The 23,555-nt window shown below is 30.3% G+C and overlaps 1 protein-coding gene across 2 annotated transcripts in view; it reads left to right on the top strand.

Moving 5' to 3' along the window:
- Window positions 1-23,555, top strand: part of LOC111635857 (U1 small nuclear ribonucleoprotein 70 kDa-like) — a 46,576-nt gene that overhangs the window by 12,849 nt on the left and 10,172 nt on the right. For both annotated transcript variants that reach the window (XM_023380965.1, XM_023380966.1), the window contains exons 2-6: window positions 2,093-2,155; window positions 4,678-4,732; window positions 4,806-4,870; window positions 11,174-11,236; window positions 18,555-18,636. In XM_023380965.1, the coding sequence (XP_023236733.1) occupies window positions 2,093-2,155; window positions 4,678-4,732; window positions 4,806-4,870; window positions 11,174-11,236; window positions 18,555-18,636 (328 nt within the window). The remainder of the gene's footprint in view (window positions 1-2,092; window positions 2,156-4,677; window positions 4,733-4,805; window positions 4,871-11,173; window positions 11,237-18,554; window positions 18,637-23,555) is intronic.

Genomic DNA, 23,555 nt, shown 5'->3' on the forward strand with positions numbered 1-23,555 from the left:
CAATCTGTATATGATAAAACACGTGATTGCACGATTATGTTGGATAATTTGGTCAATATTGAAATATTAAGATTTTTTCATTTGTCCAAAATTGATTACGACCGATATTTGGCCCGCTAAGTCTTCCTAATGATATAAATATTCAAGAAATTAATTAAAATTATTAATTAAAAAAAGACCCAGTATACAAAAAAATGATACAGATACGGGTTCATTTGAATAAAAGGATTTATTCGAATAATGGTTAAGCGAGTTACTTTAATTATTTAGCAAAACAGTCACAATCGCCACCTTCTCGTTACTTAAGTCAGCCATCTTGAAAAGCGACCTCTCAACGAAAGCGTTTCTTTTTTCTGCAAAACGTGACGTCAGATCGTTCAACGGAGGGACTCAACGGAAAATTCACTGTTGAGTCAACCGTTGAATATAGAAACGTATGGTGTACTAGCAACAAATAAATCATCTTTAAGTTTCTCTCATGAGATGTGGCATGTGATCACCCTCTATCTCTCCATCTCCTTGACCTTTCACAACCAAAATTTAATACCATCAATGCCTCTTATATACAAGCTACCATGCCAAATTTCATTTTTTTATCTTCAACTCATCCTGAGATATTGAGTGAAATAGACACCATTACATGCACCCACGGAATTCTGTTTTTATTACCTGTATTTTATTTAGGGGTGGTGATTTGCATAAAACTCTGAGGGTCAAATTTGACACAATTTCATTACTTTCCCTTATTATGTATACATAACAGCCAGGAAAGTAAAAACGATGATCCTAAGAAAGGCTTGGTAGTTAATTAATTAAACCAATTTTAAGTAATGAAATTAACTGTAGATGTCAGGTTGATCTTATAAATATGCAGTCACAAGCTGATGAGCAATATAAATTTATACTTTTGTACCAAGGCCACCTGACTAAATTCGTTCAACTATGTCGTTTGAAACAAAAAGGCTGAAGATGTAGTTTATGTTCTTTTAGACGTTTTTACAATTTTTTATGCGCCAAATACTGTACAAAGTGATTACGGCAGAGAGTTTGCCAATAATGTCATCAAAGAACTGTGTAATATGTAGCCTGAGTTAAAACTGGTGCATGGAAAGCCTAAGTGCTCAAAGTCAGGGTTCAGCAGAAAAGATGTAACCAAGATGTAGAAAATATGCTTAGTTCTTGGTTGGAGACTAACACCGCTAACAAATGGTTCAAAGGATTACATTTTGTACAACTGATGAAAAATTGAGTATGTCATACTGGTATAATCTGCATCTCCTATGAGGTCATGTTTGGAGCAAAGATAAAAGTAGAACTAAAGGATTATATATCTAACATATCAATGACCAGAATTAATACAGAGGATGATTTAGAGATTCTCTTTCATGATGATGACTTTTTTATATAATTTATACCAAAAATGACATTTCAGAAGTTTCCTTTAACTTGAATTTTTTATTGAAGCATAAATTTGTTTATAATACTACTTTTCATTAGCATTAGTTTAATTAATACAGTTAATAGTACTTACTTTTAAAAGATCTCATGTCATTTTGAAAATACTTCAACATAATTTACAAAATTCAACTTCATTAAGAATTGTTTGAGTTTTTTTTTTAAATCAAATCGCTTGAAGGGAATGTAGCTGTATTAATAATGTTTGGTCAATTTAATAAATTAGTCAATATTTGTCAGCTGTGTAGCCATTTTAGTCATTATTCATAATGGCTGGGCATTATAGATAATGCTCTATTAACCTGTTATTCATAGCATACTGTATATACATACCTTAACTTCATCTAGACCAAAAATTATAACATATGTTGATGACATTAAACTTATTAATAACCCATGAATATTACAAGAGTATTTAATCATTTTAGCTGACAGGCTCCTAAAAATTAAATCTTAGAATCCATGTTACCAAAATAATTGCCACATATTGTTCTCTTATATTCCCCAACCAATATTCTATGCTGATGATTTTAATTAGTGGTTCAAGAATAATTTTTGATTAAAAAGTAACATTTCATTTAAATTTTAATTATTTAATAAACGGTAGCTTTAATTTAAAACTTTTTGTAAATTTCAGGATCCTAAAGATACTCCACCTCCAACTAGAGTAGAGACTAGAGAAGAAAGACAAGAAAGAAAGGTAAAAATTGGATTTTCAAAAATATTAGTTTTAATCCTGAAGGCAATTCCACTCATTCTATATTTGCCAATAGTTGAATAATAGCCTTTTGCCAAAACATTTGTCATGTGATGAGCATATACAGATACTGTACATACAAGCATATGGTTATTTATCAAAATTAGTTCATTTTGGAATTACAAATGTTTGTTCAAGATTTGTTCCCTTTGATTTGGGATGATATATTGATGAGCAGGAAATGGCAAATACTGAATATTTTTCAAGCAAAGTCATGTATAAATCGTTCTTACTATTTGGTATTGGCCAAATGTCAGCTCAGCATTTGGCAAGTACCAAATATGAGGAGCCATCTTTATATACTAATAATAACTGGTGAATTTTCTTGTCAAGAATGATGGATTATATGGTGATTAGCAAAGTAAAATGGAATGAAATCAGTACAGATTTTTAAAAAGATTTTATATATTATAATATTTTTCAAACACAAAGATGTTACAACTCAAAAAATGTAATTATTACATATATTTTATTTTCAATTTATGGAAAGAAATAAATAATTTTTGAAATTTCTAAATAAAGTTTTAACATTTAATTTTTCTATACCTAGAAATAACCTATTGTGTATGGCATTACATAAACCAAAAACAAGGGTTGGTTGGTGCCAGGCCTGGACTTTTAAATGGGCAAACATGAACAAATTTGTTCAAAAGAAATAACAAAACAATAAGAAAAGTAAAAAAATAAATACTTGACTATTTGTCAAAAAGTAAATTTATTATTCTAAGACTGACAATGTACAGTACAGTACATGCTGTTCACTGGTAGTCCACGCATTATCATAGTTGTAAAACTGGTTACACATATCCAGATATGCAAGTTGGATATGTTGCCATTTTTCATATTAATAATAATCCAAAAATGAACCACCACAATATTTCCAAATATCTGCTAAAATGGACAGTTGTATAGTTTTGTCCAAACACACTAAGAAAAAAGTTTATCCACTCTTCCCACATATCACTTGCTCTATCTAATTCTTGTGAACTGTACCTATGGCTATACCTCCAAATAATTTTGGAGATTTCAAATGTTTTGAACATTGATGACCCAATTATTATTTTTCACACTTTTTTGTAAGCAATCATCTACATACATGTTGATTTACCATCATACTTCTGTACTATTATCTTACAGTGAGAAGAGGTCAGAATGATGTCTTGTTTTCTATGGTTTGCCAGAAGTAAAATGGGAAATTTAAGCTGGAAAATAATTCAAAATTATCACACACAAAATCTGGTTACTTTCCAGTACAATTATTTAATGATGGGACAATGCTTTCAAACTGCTTTATAGATCAGCTTCAGGCCTAAGTATACTTTCATCTATTTTTGTTCTATTTCTGGAACATTAGAATATTTAAAATACATTTACAACAATTTTGATAGATAAGCCTGAAATTGATCTGTAAAGCAGTTTGAAAGCGTTTGTCCAGTGGTTAAATAATTGTGCTGGAAAATGAATAGGTTGTGTGCATGATATCACTAAAATTAATATGTAATATTCAAAATTTCTGCTTGTTGATTCAAGTACAACTATTGCCTTGCATTATTTATGCTAAAATATCAGAGTTCAGGCCAAATCAATTGTACGTGGCTAAGTTTTTTTTATTAAGCTGAGATTTGCTGAAAGTTAAATAGACAATCTGAAAATTAACCATCATTGTAATGGCAATGTGAAAAACTGACTTAGATGAAATAGCAGGATGATTTTTGATTTCTTGAAAGCCTTGGTCAACTTCAATTCAGTTTTCTTTCCTTTCCAGTTGTTACCAGAATATAATGTAAGATTCTTCAATCTTTTGTACCAAAAATTTGAAAATCACATTATAGAAATTTAAATTTTGTGGGCTATCAAACTCAAATGTGAAATAGTATCCAGTCAATTGTGTCAAATTGTAATATAACCCAAGTAGATTACTATTTAAATATTTTAGACATATTTAAACTGTAAATGAGTGGGATGCAATTTCATTGTTATTCAAATGATGTTATGAAATTACGCAAATCAAACTCTAATTGGGAAGTGTTGAGATAGCAGTCAAGGTTCAGAGCACCTCAAAACTCAAAACTTTGAATTGTTTGGAAAAACATTGAACTTCACAGATTGCCATATTACTGCAACAGTGTACTGTACATGGCAAGTGCTGGTAGATACTCATGATCTCCAATGTTTTATTCAATAATTATTCAAACTATATAAGCAATAAATAATTTTAATACATAAAGTGAAACAGGTTATAATTTAACATTTTTAACATCTTGCTTATAAATCATAATGTTAAACTAAAGTGTGTCATATAGTCACGTGACAAAATATCAATATTGCAAATGTATTTAAAGATTTATGTTTTTATAATGGAATATACACATTAAGATGTTTCATTTAAGATAAAAATTACTGATAAGATGAAAAATTGAAAAGGTTTTAAAGTAAAGAATTTTAGCATTTAATTTCTTTTTCAGAGGCGAGAGAAAGCTGAACAAGTTGCATACAAGCTAGAACAAGATATTGCCTTGTGTAAGTTACATAAAAAAATGAAAATTTGTATTCTTATATTGTTTATTAGAAATTAAAATGCTTTTAATTGTAGGGGATCCCCATAACAATACATCTGGAACATCTGATCCATATAAGACACTATTTGTTGCAAGAATTGTAAGTATTTTATAAAAAAATTGTATATAATGTTCTAATAGTAATGAACTGTAATGCTAAATACATTTAAGATAAATATAAAATTAAATTATATAAAATTCGTATGATTATGCTTCACAAGTTGAACTTTCAGATATACATTTATGTAACTATATGATGTTTTTTTGCATGAATTTCTAAAAAAAAAATGTGTTTTAGAACGTCTTTCAGTTCAATTTGTTATATTGAGTTAGGTCAATTTTATTGTTTTCTATAAGGACATTGATGAAAAAAATGCTCAAAAAAAATCTGATGCTTTTGACTACTGTATTTGCTTTAAAAACATTTTATTCCATCACTTCAAGAAGAGAATATCTATTATATCAGTTTGTAATAATGTGACTGATACATCTGATTAAATCTTGGGTTGCATGTCCCAGATAAGCTCAACAATAGCACAAAACTTTAATACAATTAAGATGTGTGAAGAAACTTAGGGCTACAATTATAAATTAATATATTTTGTTTATTATACTAATTCTAACACAGGCTCAAAATGAGGAATTAGAAAAATTGTTTTTTGCCTGAGACAGATATTGCACAAATGATAAAAACTCATATGAAAATAACCTATGATGGAAATTGTATTGTGTTTACCAAGCTAAATACTAGTGTTAGCTTCTTTCTGAGATTTGAAAGATTACATTTGACTACTATGCATATGTAGCTAGAACTATTTCTAAGATTAACAGCACAAAACCTTTCTCACTAATTTCTAGCCTTATTAACTGGAGTACAAACGTTTTCGGCCTTCTTAATAGGCCTTCCTCAGGTACACTCAGTTCTTCTAACCGACGCTCCACAGTGTACCTGAGGAAGGCCTATTAAGAAGGCCGAAAACGTTTGTACTCCAGTTAATAAGGCTAGAAATTAGTGAGAAAGGTTTTGTGCTGTTAATTATATTTGAACATTCAACTTTGCTTTTTTGAGAATTTGAATACTAAATAGATGATACACGAGCAATAAAAAAGAATCTTAAAGTGCATTAAAATGCAAAGTGGTGAAATATCTAAATTGGTGTTTAAATTAATTTCACTCCTCTAAAGTGAAATTTCAACACCATGAAGGAATGTGCATAGCCACCTGCAAATTGCAGGATTGGTAGAGGTGATGTGTTGTGCAAATGATTAAGATTGTGTATGCATCGGGTCATGTGGTACTCAGTTTCAGGCTTTAAAGACCAGCACCTGTCTCAATCCATAAATGCTATGTGCAAGGGTTTGTGGCAGCCGAACTTTTGAGGAAGCATAGAAAATTCCTCAGAGATGACAGCATAACAGAATAACACCAGTTAATGGCTAAGGGATGCAACCATATCCTGGAGTTGTGTGACCTCTGTTTGTCAGTGCATGCAATTGCCATATGTTTTGGACATGGCTTGAGTACCATCCAGTAATGTGTGACACAGTTGACGCAGGAACATCTGCAAACATACCAAAGAAAGAATGGATTGCAACAGAGGCTGGCAGATTTGCTAAACAGTCCATCAGGACCCATTTGCTGTAGCAGGTGACATCTGAAACCACCTGTCACTGTCAACAGGTGCATTTGTGTTGACCCAAACCATTTACATCAGGTTGCATGAAGCCTGACTTCATGTAATCTGTGAATGGTTTGCATGCATGGCAACCAGCATTGTGGTGCCATTGCTTACTGGGCTGCATGTGTGGTGTGGTGTGGTGTCATTATCATTGCAACTGCACCACCACAACTGGGTATTGTTTGTGGATGAATCCCACTTCTGTCTGTGGTGGTATTCCAGGGAATTCTCCATTCCTGTCACTGAGCATCACACACCAGCCCCACACCACTCATCATGTTTCATCAGCAGACAGCCCTTGTGCACATTTCTGGTACTCTGACAGCAGACCAGTACATCACGAATTGTGGGAGTTTGTGATTTGGTCACTGGTGCAGGCGACACCCAACAAGGTGTTCCAGACAATGTCAAATCTCATTGAGAACTCTCATCAGTCGGAACAGAATTTACCACATGTTTTCCTGACCAGGAGCCTTATCAGATCTCTCTCCTATTGAATGCCTGTGGGATCTCATCCAACATCAGGAGCTCCAGGGACCATCACCAAATCCTGTAGACAACATGCATGCTGCAGTGGACACAGCTTGGCAAAGGATACCTTGAGTAACCATTAATTGCCTTATTGATAGTATGTCTGGCCATATAGTGCCCTGTATAGTTGCCTGTGTGGGGCCATATTCATTATTGAATAAAAACAGGAGTGAGTCTGTTACATATTTTTGTTTGTTCTTTTGATCATTTGCATATGGACTGTTTATTATTGAAAGTGTTGTAAGTTCATTTTTTATTTTTTCTAAATATTTAAAGGTTTGCATTTTAGTCGATTCAAAAATATAAATAAAGTGTACTAAGTTTGGCAATGTTTCTATGACTTTAGAAATATGTAAGTTGATTACATAAAAACTTCTATGTGAATTTAACTAAATCGATATATTCTTTCTGGGTTGTAAATGGACTTGTACCACTTTCATAATTATTGAACTGTAAAAGTCATTTAATTTCAGTTATGTAAAATTAAATTTTACTTGAAATATGTTGTTTTATTCTGATTTTATTTATAAATAATAAGAAATAAAAGTGTTGTTTATTCTCAACATTAAATATACTGTATTTACTTACTGTTAAGTCTCTTAGCTACTATTCAGCTATGTATTTTTTGTTTGCTGAAGTTGTGTATTTTAAACCTGGTTTACATATTACAACTATTTCTAACATTTATTACATCTAAAAAACACAGACAAGATTTTTCAATGAACCCGATGTTTACACAATATGCTGGAATACAGGTTGTGACTTGTTCTGAGCCTGTGCAAGATCATTCATTTCTTGAGATTCATGAGAATGCAGTCTGGTAGATAATTTTGATTTCATCATTGATTGGTTCAATGACACAAGAACAAGCAAAAAATCTTACAGATTAGATTTTCTGTACGATAGTTGGGACTTATCAAATGAAGGTTGTCAACAAGTCATGAGTTCGTTCAAACAAGGTAAATCTGTGGGTGTTCAGTTTCAAGCAACAAAATGTTAGTGGTAATCATAACTAGACTTAATAGAAATTTGAAAACCATCCTTAGCTTGCTTAAACCATTTGCTTTGAGTTCTGAAAACTTAACAGCTTTTTTCATGTTTCAGGAAACTTTTTAATGGAATTCTTTCATAGTTCACTTTCTGAATTCACTTTAAAAGCTCATGTTCCAGCTCAGGATGAGTACAACTAGTACCAAAATTTTAAAATTAACATACATATTTCTTAGATATAATTGATATTAAACAAAAACTATAAAGGAATTACTGTAATTTTGTATATAGTGTTAATTTAGAACAGTTCAATTTTTTCAAATTGCAGCCCTATAAATTCCCACTGCTATTTGTTTGTCTTTCCTTAATCTCGAGAATGGAGTTAGATAGATGATAGACGAGATCAGATATGGAAACCTTGGGGCAGGAGGCCCCAATTAGCTATATACAAACTTCCAATGCAAACTTTCCAGAAGTCATGTTGTTTCAATTCAAAAATTTCCCCCTGAAAGCTGTTAGATGACTGGCACAACTCTATTGTTAAAGGAAAGGTATGATGTACAGGGGCAAGACATCACTAATTTGAGGTGAAAAGCATATACTGTGGGTGATCGGTTAATGAACATAATCTGTTCCAAGACTTTGTTCATTAATCAATTATCAATTTACCATAGGTTTTTATGGGAATTTGATTAATTTGTTTTGGAAACTCCAAAAAATAAAAAATTTATACTTTTTTACTATGTTTATTTATATGTAATAGTAAAAATACATATATATGCAGTCTTGCATTTTTATTAGTCATTTTTTTTCTGTTTGTGGGGATTAAAGAATCTGTCCAATGTCGATTGCTTTTCTCTTTTCTTCAGGATTTTTTGAAAGTAATTAATAGTATTGTAATTGTAGAGATTCCCAACCCCATTAACCTTATTTTGGTTTGGATGAATACTATCTGATCATTATGACATCCTCCCACTTCTTCAAAAGATCTTTAGTAGCAGATGTCGACATTAGTCCTTTTTCAAAAGAAAACACATCTAGCCGAGTTTCTTGGTATTCTTCATTTGAGAGTTCTTGGAGTTCTGTCATCAGATCAGTTTCGGGTTCCATTATGAGCTCTAAAATGCCCTTTATTCCTCAGATGTGATTTTCATTACTCCATTAGCAGCTCAAGACTTCTTGATATATCTTTCAAAGCTAAGATTGTGCTTACTGTAGACCTGTTTGAGCCATACTGCCTAGCAACGTCAGACATCTTGTGCCCACTTTCTACCTTGATTATTATCTCTCACTCAGTTTTTACGGTGAGCACAGTTCTTGACATTCCTGTTTTTAGGCTGCATAATATTATCAGTTTCTTTTTTAAATGAAAAGTTCAGAAAAGAATTTATAAAAATTCAAAGAACAGAAATCAACTAGCCCACGAACATTATTTAAATGCGAGGCCCGGATGAAATTCGAAATTTGGTATTAAAACATTAACAAATATCCGATGGGACAGTTAAACTTTCACCTTTTGTAAATAAACTCCAATGCAAAACTTAACGAGTGCCCGTCCAACAGTCTCGAGAAGATTATAAAAATTATTTGTCAGAAAGGTAAACAAAAATTTGGAATTACAAGGGAGAGTTTCAAAATTTGGAGAAATATTATACTATTCAATTGGTATCGGTTGAGCATCGGTGTTGACGCCTCCCGTGCTCTGTAAGGTTTTGAATTGTTACCTGAAGACAAGGGAAAATCAATCGATATTTGTTATTTTCCATTGCTTCTTTTTATGTTTGTTCCGTAAAGTCTTCATTATCCGAACATGTGTTTGTTGTCTGATCATAAAAATCTGTTGCGAAAGTGTTTGCTATCTGAACTTTTCGTTAACCAATCACTTGCTGTATTTTAAATAAATTTAAAAAATACTATAAAAATTGCAGGGCAACATTTTGACGATGTCACAATAAATAATTGCTCGTTAATATAAATAGTACTATACAGTGAACTTCCCTATAATGTATTATAAAGGGTCAGTGTTCATAAAATGTAATTCTTTGTGTGTCTATTTCCTTAAATATTTCAATTTTTTTAATATATAGGACTTATTATACTGGTGTGGTTTCGAATTAGCAAAAAGAGGAAAAATTAATAAAAAATAAGAGACAGTCTCTCTATTTTTTTACCTATGAAAATATTTAATATATTGAGCTCATCCCCACTTTGTACAAGTTTCACTGTGTTTAAATTAAGACAAATTTTAAAAAATTGGTTTATTTACTAATAGCAGTAATAGTTCAGACAAGGCAAATTCTATTACAAATGTAAGGAATTGTAGTGCCTGAAATTTCAAGTGTTACTTTGACCTGTGATACTACACTGTGTTCCCTAATTATCAGACTTTTTGTATTTTTCTTCTTCAGTCATGATTGTGACTGTCATGACTGAAGAGAGCTGGTTTTATTCAAAATTTCTGAATTTGTTTATTAGGAGACTTTCTTGGCAACTTCAGCTTGAGATTTATTGTTATCAATTTCTCAGATAATATTGATTGTTTTTAATAAATTACATTTTAATATTAGTTTATAATATGGTACAGTAGAGCCTCGAAAACTCAGCACTCGATAACCCGGCACTCCGGATAACTTGGCCATACCCTGGCAGGGCAAAAAAATCCTTAGTTAATTAATTTTCATTATAAACAGCTTTATGCCTCATAAAGTTTTTCTGGGGTCTGTCTTATCAGGTAAATTACTGTACACAGTGTATTCATTAATTTTCATTTTCATGTAGTAAAGGCTCTATGCCTTCATAAAGGTCGTACTTTTCCTTTATTTAAGGGTATTTGGGCAGTTTATTCTCTGTTGTGTTCTCAAGTAAACAATACATACAAATACAGTACAGTATTTTCTGAGGAAACCAGGGCTGCGGAGTCGGAGTTTTGGTGTTTTAGCCGGAGTTGGATGGTAAGGAAAAGTCGGAGTTGGAGTCGGTAGACTTTTATGCGACTCCACAGCCCTGGAGGAAACACTCGTGCTTATTTTTTTAACCCCATTCCCGATAACCCGGCATTTTCACAAACTCTGCCACCCTTCGGTCCACATTAGGCCGAGTTTTCAAGGCTCTACTGTATTGAACATAGATGAATTCCTAATTTAATTTTATGTGAATTAAAATTTTGAAAGGTGTTTACATATAAAATACTTGCACTCTTGCAGAATTATGATACATCAGAATCAAAATTACGAAGAGAATTTGAAGTTTTTGGACCCATAAAAAAAGTAAGTGTTTTTAGAATTTTAAATGTAAATAATTTATATAGAGTTTATATCTGCAGGGATGCAGAATATATCCAAATGTGTAATTAGGTTCAGAGAAAATTAAACCAGTCTTGGGGGAATTTTTGGCAGCAAAATATTATTGCAATAATTGCAAAATCTTTACAACAAAATGTAGTAATATCTTGGCTAATCGTGTAGGCATTGAGGGAAATTGTCAAAAACATAATGGGAGTTCCTATGTTTTAAAAATGAAATTGGAATGTTCGATGTCTAAAAGTGTGGTTAAAAAAAGAAAAGAAAAATTAAGCATATACAGATGTTATGAGCCAGAGAGCATGTGAAGAATAAGTGAGTTTATTAATTACAAAAGCATAGTTTTGACTTTTACAAAAACTAAAACTGAGCTTTAAAAACCAAAAAGGAAATCTGTATTTATTTCAAAATTCTGGCATTATGTAGTGGTGGAAATTTTTGTCGGCTCGAATTTAAGATGAAATATTTGCTTGTTCCTTTCGTGGAAAATTCGCAAATGAATGAACTGCTTTTAAAAAGTTTTTTGAATTGTCTTGATTAAATAGCTAAATAGAAGTTACATTATCATTTTATAAACATATTTTTCTTTATTTAGATATTTCAACCATGTTTCAAAATTTGTTATAAAATTTTAAAAAATATAAAAATATAGTTACCCTTTTCAGCTTGGAAAAAATAATGAAAATATCATTCAAAACCTCTAGAAAAAGTTACATTTCTAAATAGTTTTCCTGGAAAAAAACATGATCATCATCAAAAGAAATTCAGTAATTCTGGATATTAAGAAGTCTGCTAATTATCATCCCTACACTTAAAATAGGTCATCTGTGGTATCAGTAATCATGCCTATAGCATTCACCTTCAGTTTTATTTTTGTTAATTAATGTATTACATCAAGTTTATAATTGTATATGCTGTCCTATGATGATATAGGCTTAATATTAAAATGTTTACATTATTTGTTAATGTTGCACAGCAAATTATATGGTAGGCTATTATTTGTAAGATTTTGTAGAATATTTTAAACTAAGTAGTAGTAATTATTAATTTGTTTATAAAACGTTATATTTTGTGTGCTAGTTTGCAACAGTTCTTGGGGAAATATTTTGCACCCCTGGACATCTTAATTATTTTTGTCATCTGTAAATTACCATATTTGAGCTGAACCAAAGAACATCCTCAAACAGTATCAGTTGTGTATTGTGTATGCCAAAGAATTCTTACTCTTAGACAGCAAAATATAGAGATAGTGAAACAAAAAAATTATTAAATTATCATAATCAGGAAAATCTTGGGCTTAATTATGAAAACTAATTGATTTCAGTTTTGAAGTATTGATGACAGATTTTTGTCTTTGGAAAATTTTCTTTCTTTATTTAGAAATGAAAGTTTACAACATTTTGATGGTGCTATTCATTGTATTTTAATCCATTCAGAGATGCTTCTCATGATTTGGATGAGCTAATCTGACATTTGAAAAGGAGAGCCACATTCCATCTCTTGGTTCTGAAATTTTGCTGTCATCGTTAAAACTGTGCCATTTAAAGTAAGCCTTGTAACTAAGAATGAAATCATAAGCTTACTTCTAGAGGAAGTTTATTTATGGTAATATCTGGTACAACAGATGTCGGAAAAATCTGCACAAAATATCTCAGACTTTAGATAACTGCCAGTAAGTTTTGATTATGCTGAGCCTGCTATAATTTGAAAACTAGCAAAATGTCATAGAACATTCTATAATATTTTTCTTTATTTGATTTTCTACTTCTTGTAAAATGGCAACGAAAGAAGACTCTTTATGCCTAAGATTGCACGACTTTTACACATTATATATTTTTTCTTAATATTTATTTAATCATTACACTTAAGTGTTGTGGCATTACAGATATCAACTTTGAGCCTATGAGAATGTTTGCTAGTACCTTTCAGTAGCATAAAGTTACCATCATCAGACGAATACAGTAGAGCATCGTTTATACGAAAGCTGGTTATCTGAAAGCATTCCAGTCGGCAAATTTAAATTTTCGCTAGTGCTATGGCACTGCAATCTTCGGCTATTTCTTGGGTTACTCAAATATTTTACGTTTTTCATACTGAATTAACTTCTGAAGTATAATTTTTTATTATTTTTATATTTTTCAATATATTTATTTTGTTTGTACAAAATAAAAAAATAATTTTTAACGATACAATAGTCTTCGTTAGGCTTAACATCGACGAAAATTCAACGCAAAGCGACACGCAATGGAGAAAAATTTCAACACGGGATAAATTAATATATTTTTTCGTACATGATTCGTTATCCAAAAAATAAGTTATCCGAACCACCCCAGTCCCCAATTGATTCGGATAAACGACACTCTACTGTATTGAATATAGCAGCTATCGAATTTTAAGTTTTTGAACAATATTTGAAATTAAATATAGCACATGAATGGAATATAAAATGAATTTGAATTAAAACAATGTCCTAAAAAATATACAACTTACTTCCAACTCCAAACCAAAACAGTGCTTATTTCAATATAACTTCGTTCACTAACATTTTTGAACTTATAGTTCTTCTTCAGGTGAACGAGTGGACAAATGGAAGTAAGTCGTATATTATACAATGTGTGTGGATGTTTTTTATATCTAAAAAATATAAATGGTAATAACGAGTGGTGTCATTTTCCCAAGATCACATAGCTCGCAAAAGCAAATCTGTTTATGCAAAAAAATGAATTAAAACTATAGACTGAATTGTTTGAATAATGTTGCCATGTTACATAATTGTGGAATTTCAAGGGTTGGGGTGTTGCAGGCTGTTATAGCTGTTATGTAGAGGGTCTCCCAAATAAATAATTCTTTCTGATTATTGCACTATTTGAGTAATTTTGTTTGGGCCCAAAGTGGCCTATAATAGCAAAACAATAGCAGGAAAAGAAAAAGAATTATACCTGGCCCATTTATGCTTTGTAAAAGAATGTGATGCATAAATTTTATACCAACAATTGGATAAGATAAGAGACATAGCCAACAAAAAAGCTCGTCAAACCAGGAAGAAACTGAGCAAAAACTAGAACACCAGCTGTCCAGAATTACAACCAAACTTGGAGTTATCTACATTAACCACCATTGCATTGCAGCAATGTTCAAAGACCAGAAAAGTGAATATGAAGACGGCACAGACAGTAAAGTCATTCCTTGCATCCAATCAGTTAAATCTACTAGTTGCAGATAAAGACAAAAGATTTGTTCTATGCAAAAATCAAGACTTCCTATTAAGAGCTAATGAATTCCTTGAACAGTCCAAGTCTATTATACTGAAACAGGACCCTACATCTACAATATTAAGAAAAACATAAAATCATAGCATTTCCTGGAATTGTAGCTTCCTTAATAAGTCCTCCCAATCCACCAATAAATGTTTCTTGTCCTAGATTATTTTTTGAGGTTAAAACACACAAAAATGCCTGGCCTTTAAGACCGTTAGTCAACAAATGATCCCATCTCATATACTATTTAGAAGCTGCACTAGCAAAACAAATTACTGTTTTAATTCCACCCTCCAAATTTGTGACACCACATCCTCTATGGATGCAAAAGCAATTGTCTTGCACAAATTAGAAAACCTCCCCACCAACTTGTACCAATTGTACAAAGTTGATGTGATCTTCTTATATTTGTCTGTACCACATTTCAAGGCCATCGTACTTGCAAATACCCTGCTGCTTAACTCTGGTTACCCAATATCACAAGTTTTATATTTGCGTAAAGCTCTCTTTCTCATTACCGAAAATAACTACTTTCAATTCAAAGGAAAAATATATAAACAGACACAGGGAGTAACTATGGGTTCCCCATTATCACCTGTTTTGGCAGAGCTTATTATGAGGAACATAGAACATTGTATTTTCCTCCTTCACCATCCAATATCCACTTATATATTTGTTATGTTAATGATGTACTATTCATGTCAGAAGGTTTTATTGAAGACGTAGGCCAAGACTCCACTAGTGTAAAAACTGGCATAAAAACCTTTGCTGTAAAAACTTTTAATCATGTGACCATGATGTTTTATGCCCGAGTGGGTCATAAAACCAGCGTAAAAACGACTTGAGCAGTGTTCAACTTTCGACACGAATACAGCTGTAAAATGTACTGTTTTACATCCATATTCATGTCACTGAATTCTGATTGCTGTAAAATGCACCGTTTTGCAGCAATCGGAAGTCAGTGAAACTACATCATCATGACATTGTGCAAAAATTGCGGGAAATGAGCTTTTGTGTATGCAATTCAATCTACAGTTTCAATTCCCTTTTTTGTATAAACAGGTTTGCTTTTGCTTTTGTGAGCTATGTGATCTTGGGAAAATTACACCACTCGTTATTACCGTTTATATTTTTTAGAACATTGTTTTAATTCAAATTCATTTTATATTCCATCCACGTGCTATATTTAATTTCAAATATTGTTTGAAAACTTAAAATTCAATAGCTGCTGTATTTAATGTTTGTCTGATGACAGTAACTTTATGCTACTGAAAGTACTAGTGAGCATTCTCATACGCTCAAAGTTGATACCTGTAACACCACAACACTTAAGTGTAGTTATTATATATTCAAAAGTTTGCATGAAGTGTAATTTTATTATGAAAAAAGTTACTGTAAACCATTATGCAAATGAAGGAGCTTCAAAATGGGCTATTTACTGCATTTTCAAATGTTTGAGAGTGGATTACCATCACAGAAAAGAAAGGAGTCTTGAAGAGGACCTTTGAAGCTGATAATGAAGTTATGGTTTAATCTGTAGCTCCAAGATGGAAAATTTCAAGGCTTTAAAATACACACTAAATATTGAAAGAAATAGGTGGTTTCAGACATAATTACTGGCAAAGATGAAGTGAGAAAGGTTGAAAAATTTCTTCATTTTGGATAACAAATTTTACTTCATTTTCTCGGACTCAACAGTCAGTGATAATGGTGGATTTTATACTAGTAATAACTCCTTTACATCTGCCATTGTAGTTTTGATTTGGATTGCAATAGGACCAAAAGCATTAAATTCAGCCCTTATTTAAAAATTAAGTTTTACTATCGATGCCCAGCAACATTTAAATGAATGTATACAACGTCACCTGATTGCTACACTTAAAAGAATTATTCTCGAGCAGAATGTGTCTTCTGGCCAGATTAAGCAATTTCCTGCTATGCCAAATTCATGTTGGATTACCTGTAACAAGAAAAACATTACATGCTTTTAAAAGGATGACAACCCTGGAAATTAGGCCATTTGAAGATTTTTGGGCAATTCTTGAGATGGTTGTTTATGAAAAGAAAATGTTTGTCCGATCGATTGCGTAAAGTACTGTCTGATAAACACAAACCAGTCTTATAAAGGAACTTGTACTTACCACCCGAAGTCACATCGACCACAATTGAGAACAGAAATTTGTAGAATTACAGAAATAAAATAATAACATAATGATGTTTTGATCACCTTTCAAATAAGATTTAGGATTATTATTATTAAAGTATTGTTTAGGTTTAAAGGTGAAAACTATGTTCAGGGTTCCTACACATCTGGGAAGTTGGGGATTTTCATTAGTATTCAGAAAATGTCGTGGAATGTCAGGGAATTTGCTTTCTTGGCTGCCTTGTTGATTTTTTCTGCTGGCAATATTCTTGACTAAAGTATAGCTGTCTGCAGGCAGCAAGAAGTAATTTAGTGCAATACAACTTTTGAAAAGGAGTGCAGAGTATTTTCAGGACTCAAAATTTCTCCCAAGCTTACACAAAAATTTACAAAGTACACAAAATGATAAATGGTTTAAATAGTATTATTTATCATTTTAATAAATTTTGATTGCGTAACAAAACAATTTCTGGTTTTTTCCAGTTTATTAATACTTTATAAAGTTCAGAAAATTTATTAAGAGATAAATTTAATAAATATATACTTTCGTACATGAATTATATAGAATTTGTTAATGAATAATAAAAAATAATTTTTCTTTCTTTTTTTAAAGCCATGTAGATTTATGGTTGTGGGTTAATAACAGAATTTTAATAATACATTTTATTTTTAATTTTAATAATTTGACAATTATAAATAATATATAACTGTTAATTAGAAAAAATAGCTAATTAAAATGTTGGAGAAGCAAAACATATATGCATAGTAAGTCAAATGCTGTTTTATTTTGTCAATGTCATACTGTAAAGGATGTGATGGTCAGGAAATTTGTACAAAGTTGGTCAGGGAAAGTCATGGAAATTAAAAAGAAAATTTGAGTAGGAACCTGTATATTACATAGACTTGTGCAGATTTTTTCCCAACACCCAGTTGATATTATTAAATATGAAAAAAGATGCAGATATTAACACATTTTCAAAAAATGATAATTCTTCTTCTGTCCATGCCTTCTAAGGGAGGTTGGCGGCCAGCAAATACCACTGTTCTCTTTTGTGACTTTTATGAATAATTTCTTCTGTATCAAGTCCCGAGGTCATCCATCCCGTCCGTCTTCTTCCCCTTGATCTTTTTCTATCAATTTTGCCTTCTAATGTGAGTTTGGGGATTTTATATTTTCCCCCTTCAATATGTGTCCACAGTATGCTAGTTTTCTCTTCTTAATTATATTTATTAATTCTCTTTTTGTATCTGCCATCTGTAAAACTGTTTCATTAGTGGTCCTACATGTTCACTTGATTTTCATCATTCTTCTGATTGCCCGCATCTCAAAGGCTTTAATTTTCCTCTCCATATCTTCTGTAGTGTCTGTCTCACATCCATAAAGCAAAATGGGCTGATAATTCATACTTTTACTAATTAAGGAAACCAAAAATCTCACATTTAAACCATATTTTTAAAGATTTTCAAAGATAAAGTTTTAAGTTTTACCAAATTTTTTTAAAATGAAACTTAAAATACAGTAGAGCATAGATTATCCAAATACCGATCAACTGAAACATCAGTTAACTGAAAGCATTCCAGTCGGAAAATTCAAATTTCCTCCAGGACTGTGGCGTTGCAGCACTCTTCCCCTTCCTGCCAAACTGAACTGTAGGCCTAGTTTAATGTAATACATTATGTAAGGTATGTATTTGTAAGACGTGTGATACAAAATATATACAATACGGTTTTGTGTTTAATATATTTTTTTGTAAATGATCAGTTATCCAAACAACCCAGTTTCGAATTGTTTCGGATAATCGATGCTCTACTGTATAATAATTGATTTTTAACTGCACAAAAATAAATGTACTGTTGTTTAATTAAAATCTTTTTAACATTTTAGATTGGAATTGTACACAATAAAAATACAGGAAAACCAAGAGGGTATGCCTTTATAGAATACGAACACGAGCGAGATATGCATTGTAAGTATTGTGTTTTTTATAAAATTATTACCACCCAAATTTGATAAAGTATGGGCTTTCCGTTCCTCCTACAGTGAACCATAGGCGTGAACATAGTACACATTTTCCGGGGAATTTTCCAGTTGGGAGACTGGTATCTTTCCTATTACACTGATGTTTTTAACAATCATTAAATATGTGAAATTATTACTGGTAACGGTTCTCATGAGAATTTTTACTTCCTAATAATAATTTATTATCTTAGGAGATGATTTGCAAATTGGATGTTTAGGTTTTTTGAAATTTATATGGTTACAAAAATATCTCAAATTTTATTAAAGGAAATATTTATATTCCCCATGAAATTGCACAGAGTAAGTATTATAAGTGAAAAGTCCATATGGGTAATGAGGTGACTGAATTTTGATTAATAAATCTTTATTTTTATTTAGGAAAGTACTAATTTTATATTGATTTCAATGATTAGTAAAAATTTGTTTCATTCATTCTTTGTCATTGATAGAATTGTAATGCTTTATAGGTCCAATATTAGTAAAGGATTTTAATGCGAACTGTCAAATTTGATGTCATCTTGATTGTTTTTATACTATTATATCATTTAGTTACTTCATCTGGTTCCTATAAAACATTGAATTATCGTGTGCATTGTATTAAACGTAAGTTAATTTGGAACGATGTGGGCCTGTTGCCTGTTGCTTATGGCACAAATGAAGCATGTTTCTTCAAATTGCAGTGATTACTGCTTCCGTAAAAGTTCCCGACATATCCAGAAATGGATGTAGATGCATTTAAATTAAGAATTATTTTGTTGGATTCATATTTAGATAAACTGATGAAGCTATAACAAGTCCCGGAAGCGAGTGGTAACTTTCATTGTTTATTTTATTATTTATGAAGTTATTTTAATATTGTCTATAATAATAATGGATGATAAAATCAAAAATTAATCTAGACCCCTGAAGAATACTCTCTCTTTGATAATTAAATCTGAAATTAAATTACGAGAGTAATATAGTTTTCTCTTGTATCCCACCACAGCTTGGCGTTGCGAGTGGTGTCATCTAAAATGAAAATTGTCATAGTAGACTAAGGATTCTTTGGTTTGTATGTATTTGGTAAGACGTTTGGTAAAAGCGTTTTTTCGATACTCGCCCAACATAATGGGATGACGAGTATAACAAATGTTGGTTTGTATGTTTGGTAAGGTGTTTAGTAAAAAAAAATTCTCACTGAGTACAAAAAATTCTTTCTTGTCGCAACAGTATTAATATAGAAATAGGAATTTTCACATTAAAATATACACTAATTTGAGGGCTGTGAATTTTTGAATATTAATAGATTTGTTTTCAATTTTTATTTATTTGATTAAAAATTTGTAAAAATAATATAAATAAGGCCATGTAAATTTTAAATTCTATATTTGTCTTAGAAAATATTATGTCATATTAAATCTTACAAAAATTTTTAATATATTAGTTTCATATAGTTTTAATATAAAGTTTCAGATGAAATAATTGAAAATTATTAAAAGTCACATTTAGATTTAGACTTTAAACAGAAACATAAGAAAGTAAACTCTTACAAAATTTTTTTATGATCTTGGAGATTAATGATTTAATAGGGAGGTTGCAGCCAACGTTTTCATTGCAAAAACGTGTACATCGTACGTTCAGCACCGCCTTCCTGTAAGCCTAGAAGTTAAACAATGGCGTTTGGAATGTTAGTGGAATCATGCTCGACGTATCAAATGCCATTGTCAAAGTTTTAGGCTTACAGGAAGGCAGCGCTGAACGTCCAACGTGCACATTTTTGTGATGAAAACGTCGGCTGCAACCTCTCTAATGACTATAGTCTTTCCCAGAATAAGAATGAAGTTACATTTAGTATTTGAAGGAAAATAGTACTGTTTTTATTACAAACAATATGTATTAATGTTTAAACTGTTCTAATCTATTTGAAATTAAAGAGACAAAAAATATTGCACTACATTGTATGATGTGATCTTTGAATTTTTGAAGTTTTTTTTCTAAATTTAAACTTAAATTTTAATGATTTTTGTCACTTAAGAATTTGTCACTGTAGCAGCAGGATAATGCACATTCAAGATCTAGTACGTTTGATCCATTTTTGTTCTGGGAAATACTATAATTTAATTTGAATTGTATTCCAGTAAGCAAGACCATATGATTATTATAAAATCATTTTTGCCTTTATGCTTCAGTAAGCTTTTGTACAAAGAACATTTTAATTAGATTTATTGTTAATTTTCTGTCAGATGATAAGTAGATCTATCCTACAAATAAGCATGTATATATAGAATTATCTAGTCTGAATTCAACGAAAAATTTTAGAAGAAAGAATTTTTAATTAAATTCTTCTTAAGCAAGGAATCTTCAATTTTACTTATGCTGAGATAATGTTTTTTGTTATTTCTGAGTCTAGATACATTGACTAATTGAATTTTTCTTGAAACATTTTCTATTTGTAATTGTACCTATTATTGATATTTAAAGAAAATTTACCTTTATAATTAATAGCTTAGTTACATTTTGTAATAATAAGTGTGAAATAAGGAAAAAAATATTTTAATGTGTCATTTTGACTTAAAACATTGTGCAACCTCCTCACAGTTTAGATGATAGTTTTAAAATTATCTTCCAGAATAAATGTCAAATTGCCAAAAAATTACATTTGTAAAAGCATATCCTAAGTAAATAATCATTTATAAATATATTGCAGAAAAGAAAGAGGGGGAAAATAGAATTTCCATAATGTTTTAGTTTCTAATATTTGTAATAGGTAAATTTTAGTTTGGAAAGGAATTAATATAGTCAGTTTGAAATAAATATGAGGTTTCAATGCTTAATTTTGATATAACTATACAGGTTATATCAAAATTAATAGTTCTGGAGGCAAACATCAGACAGAGGTCAAAGTAATGTAATTGGGGTTTCAACACATTGTTGCTTTGAAAGAATTTACAGGGCCTTATTTATGAAAAAAAAAAATTAATGAATTTTGGAATTATATTAAATATTACTATGTAATAATTATGAATTAATTTAACTTTTTATTAATAATAATGTTGATTTAACAGAAGTCTCCCTAGAAATAATTTTCAAATATTGTTTCTATGTTAATAAAATGTATTGATTTATTATATAAATTTTTCTAAAAAATGAAAGGGAAAAATAGTGATTAATAAGAATAAAATCATCTAAATTAAAATGATTGTTATGCGAAGTCTTCTGTTAAATCTAAATATTTTCAAAAAAATAGAGAATAGAGAGAGGATAATTTATAACACAAATTATCGATAAAAAAATAACATATTTAACAACAATTTAATAATTTGAATACTTAAAATTATATAAAACTTGAGAAAAACAAAAGCTTAATTTTTATCCTTTGATATGTTCAAGTTAGATTTACATGTATACACACATTCTACATAATAATGTAGTGATACAAAGCAATATTATAATATGACATTAAAGTAATTAAAGTACCATAATTTTGCATATAGCCTGCATAAGTGCAAAAATCATGCTTGCTTTGCCAATTATTTGCAAGAGATAATGGTAATATTTTAAATTTTTTGTTCACAAACATTGAAATAATTTCAGTTTTCGGAATTCAATTTGACTTTGTCACACTTAATTCAAAGAATCTGCTATATAATTCGAGGAGTCGGCTTATTTATTTCCAATTAAATGTTTTTTTAGGCCTTTTTGTCTTGTCGGATCAAATACTTAAAGGATTTGAATTCAAAATTCTGATGAGTCTCATTGTTAGAATTTATTTGTTCTGTCTTTGAGTCTTTTTAAGTGTTTGATCTGACAAGACAGAAAGATCCTGGAAAATAATTAATTGGAAACAAAACTTAATGCAAAATTTCATAATAATTAATTATGACAAAAACTACAATTCAAGTTGCTTTCTTGTAAGTAAAGTTTATATTCTAAATCATAAATAGAAATTTCATTCATAGACGAATAGAAAAGTTTTGTGTTTAATTGTCGTTAAAGTGGGCTTTTACATGTTTGGAACATATTTTGTTTTTCTCAATGATCTCTTTTAATATTTAATATATGTCTCTAAAGTTTATTTATAATGTAAAGTTAATAATTTCTACATAAAAAATAAGAAATTTTTACTGGGGAAAATAAGATATTTTGATATTGGCTGTGATTCAAAAGGTGCCGCAACAAGACAATTTTAATAAAAACTTTTATCTACAACAATTTTATGAGGGATATAAAGACTCAAAAGTTACAGATTATTTGCAAATTTTAGAATACAAAGCATGATAAAAGTATAACAGTTAAATTAAAGTTAGTTGTAGTATAACTTTAACTGTTATACTTAAAAGCTGTTTAGTATACTTAATATACTTCCAGTAAAAATGATGTCATGTAATTAAATTGTACATTATGTTGATTGATATAATAATGGAAACACTAATTTTGAAGCCAAATATTAATTGTGTACAATGTTTTGACAGTTCAGTTTGATTAAAACATAGCTATATTGAAGTAATAATTAATGTGTCTACAAAGTTGGCAAAATTATTGGAATTAGATAGACAACACAGTAGTTAGAATTTCCTGACAGGAAAATAGTCAGAATGGCTGCACAAATCATTCTTAATATTGTAGAATTTGCTGCAATATAAAATATGGAGAATTAACATTAATTTTATTTAATTCATGTTTTTATATGCAATATTTATCAGTTTTTATTTTTAAAAACAAAGCATGTCTGAGTTAATTCTTTGTTGCTAAACATTTTTAATTTAATGGAATTTGGGTAATTTGCAATAGTTTATAAAAGGAAGGTAATTCTTGCCAAAAGAGTAAGCTAATGAAGAAAATTTATTATTTAAACCTTCCTAATCTATAAAGTTTTTTTTATGCTTT

The sequence above is a fragment of the Centruroides sculpturatus genome, unplaced genomic scaffold (assembly GCF_000671375.1).
Source record: "Centruroides sculpturatus isolate CEXI.00-Female unplaced genomic scaffold, Cexi_2.0 scaffold1022, whole genome shotgun sequence".
Lineage (NCBI taxonomy): Eukaryota > Metazoa > Arthropoda > Arachnida > Scorpiones > Buthidae > Centruroides > Centruroides sculpturatus.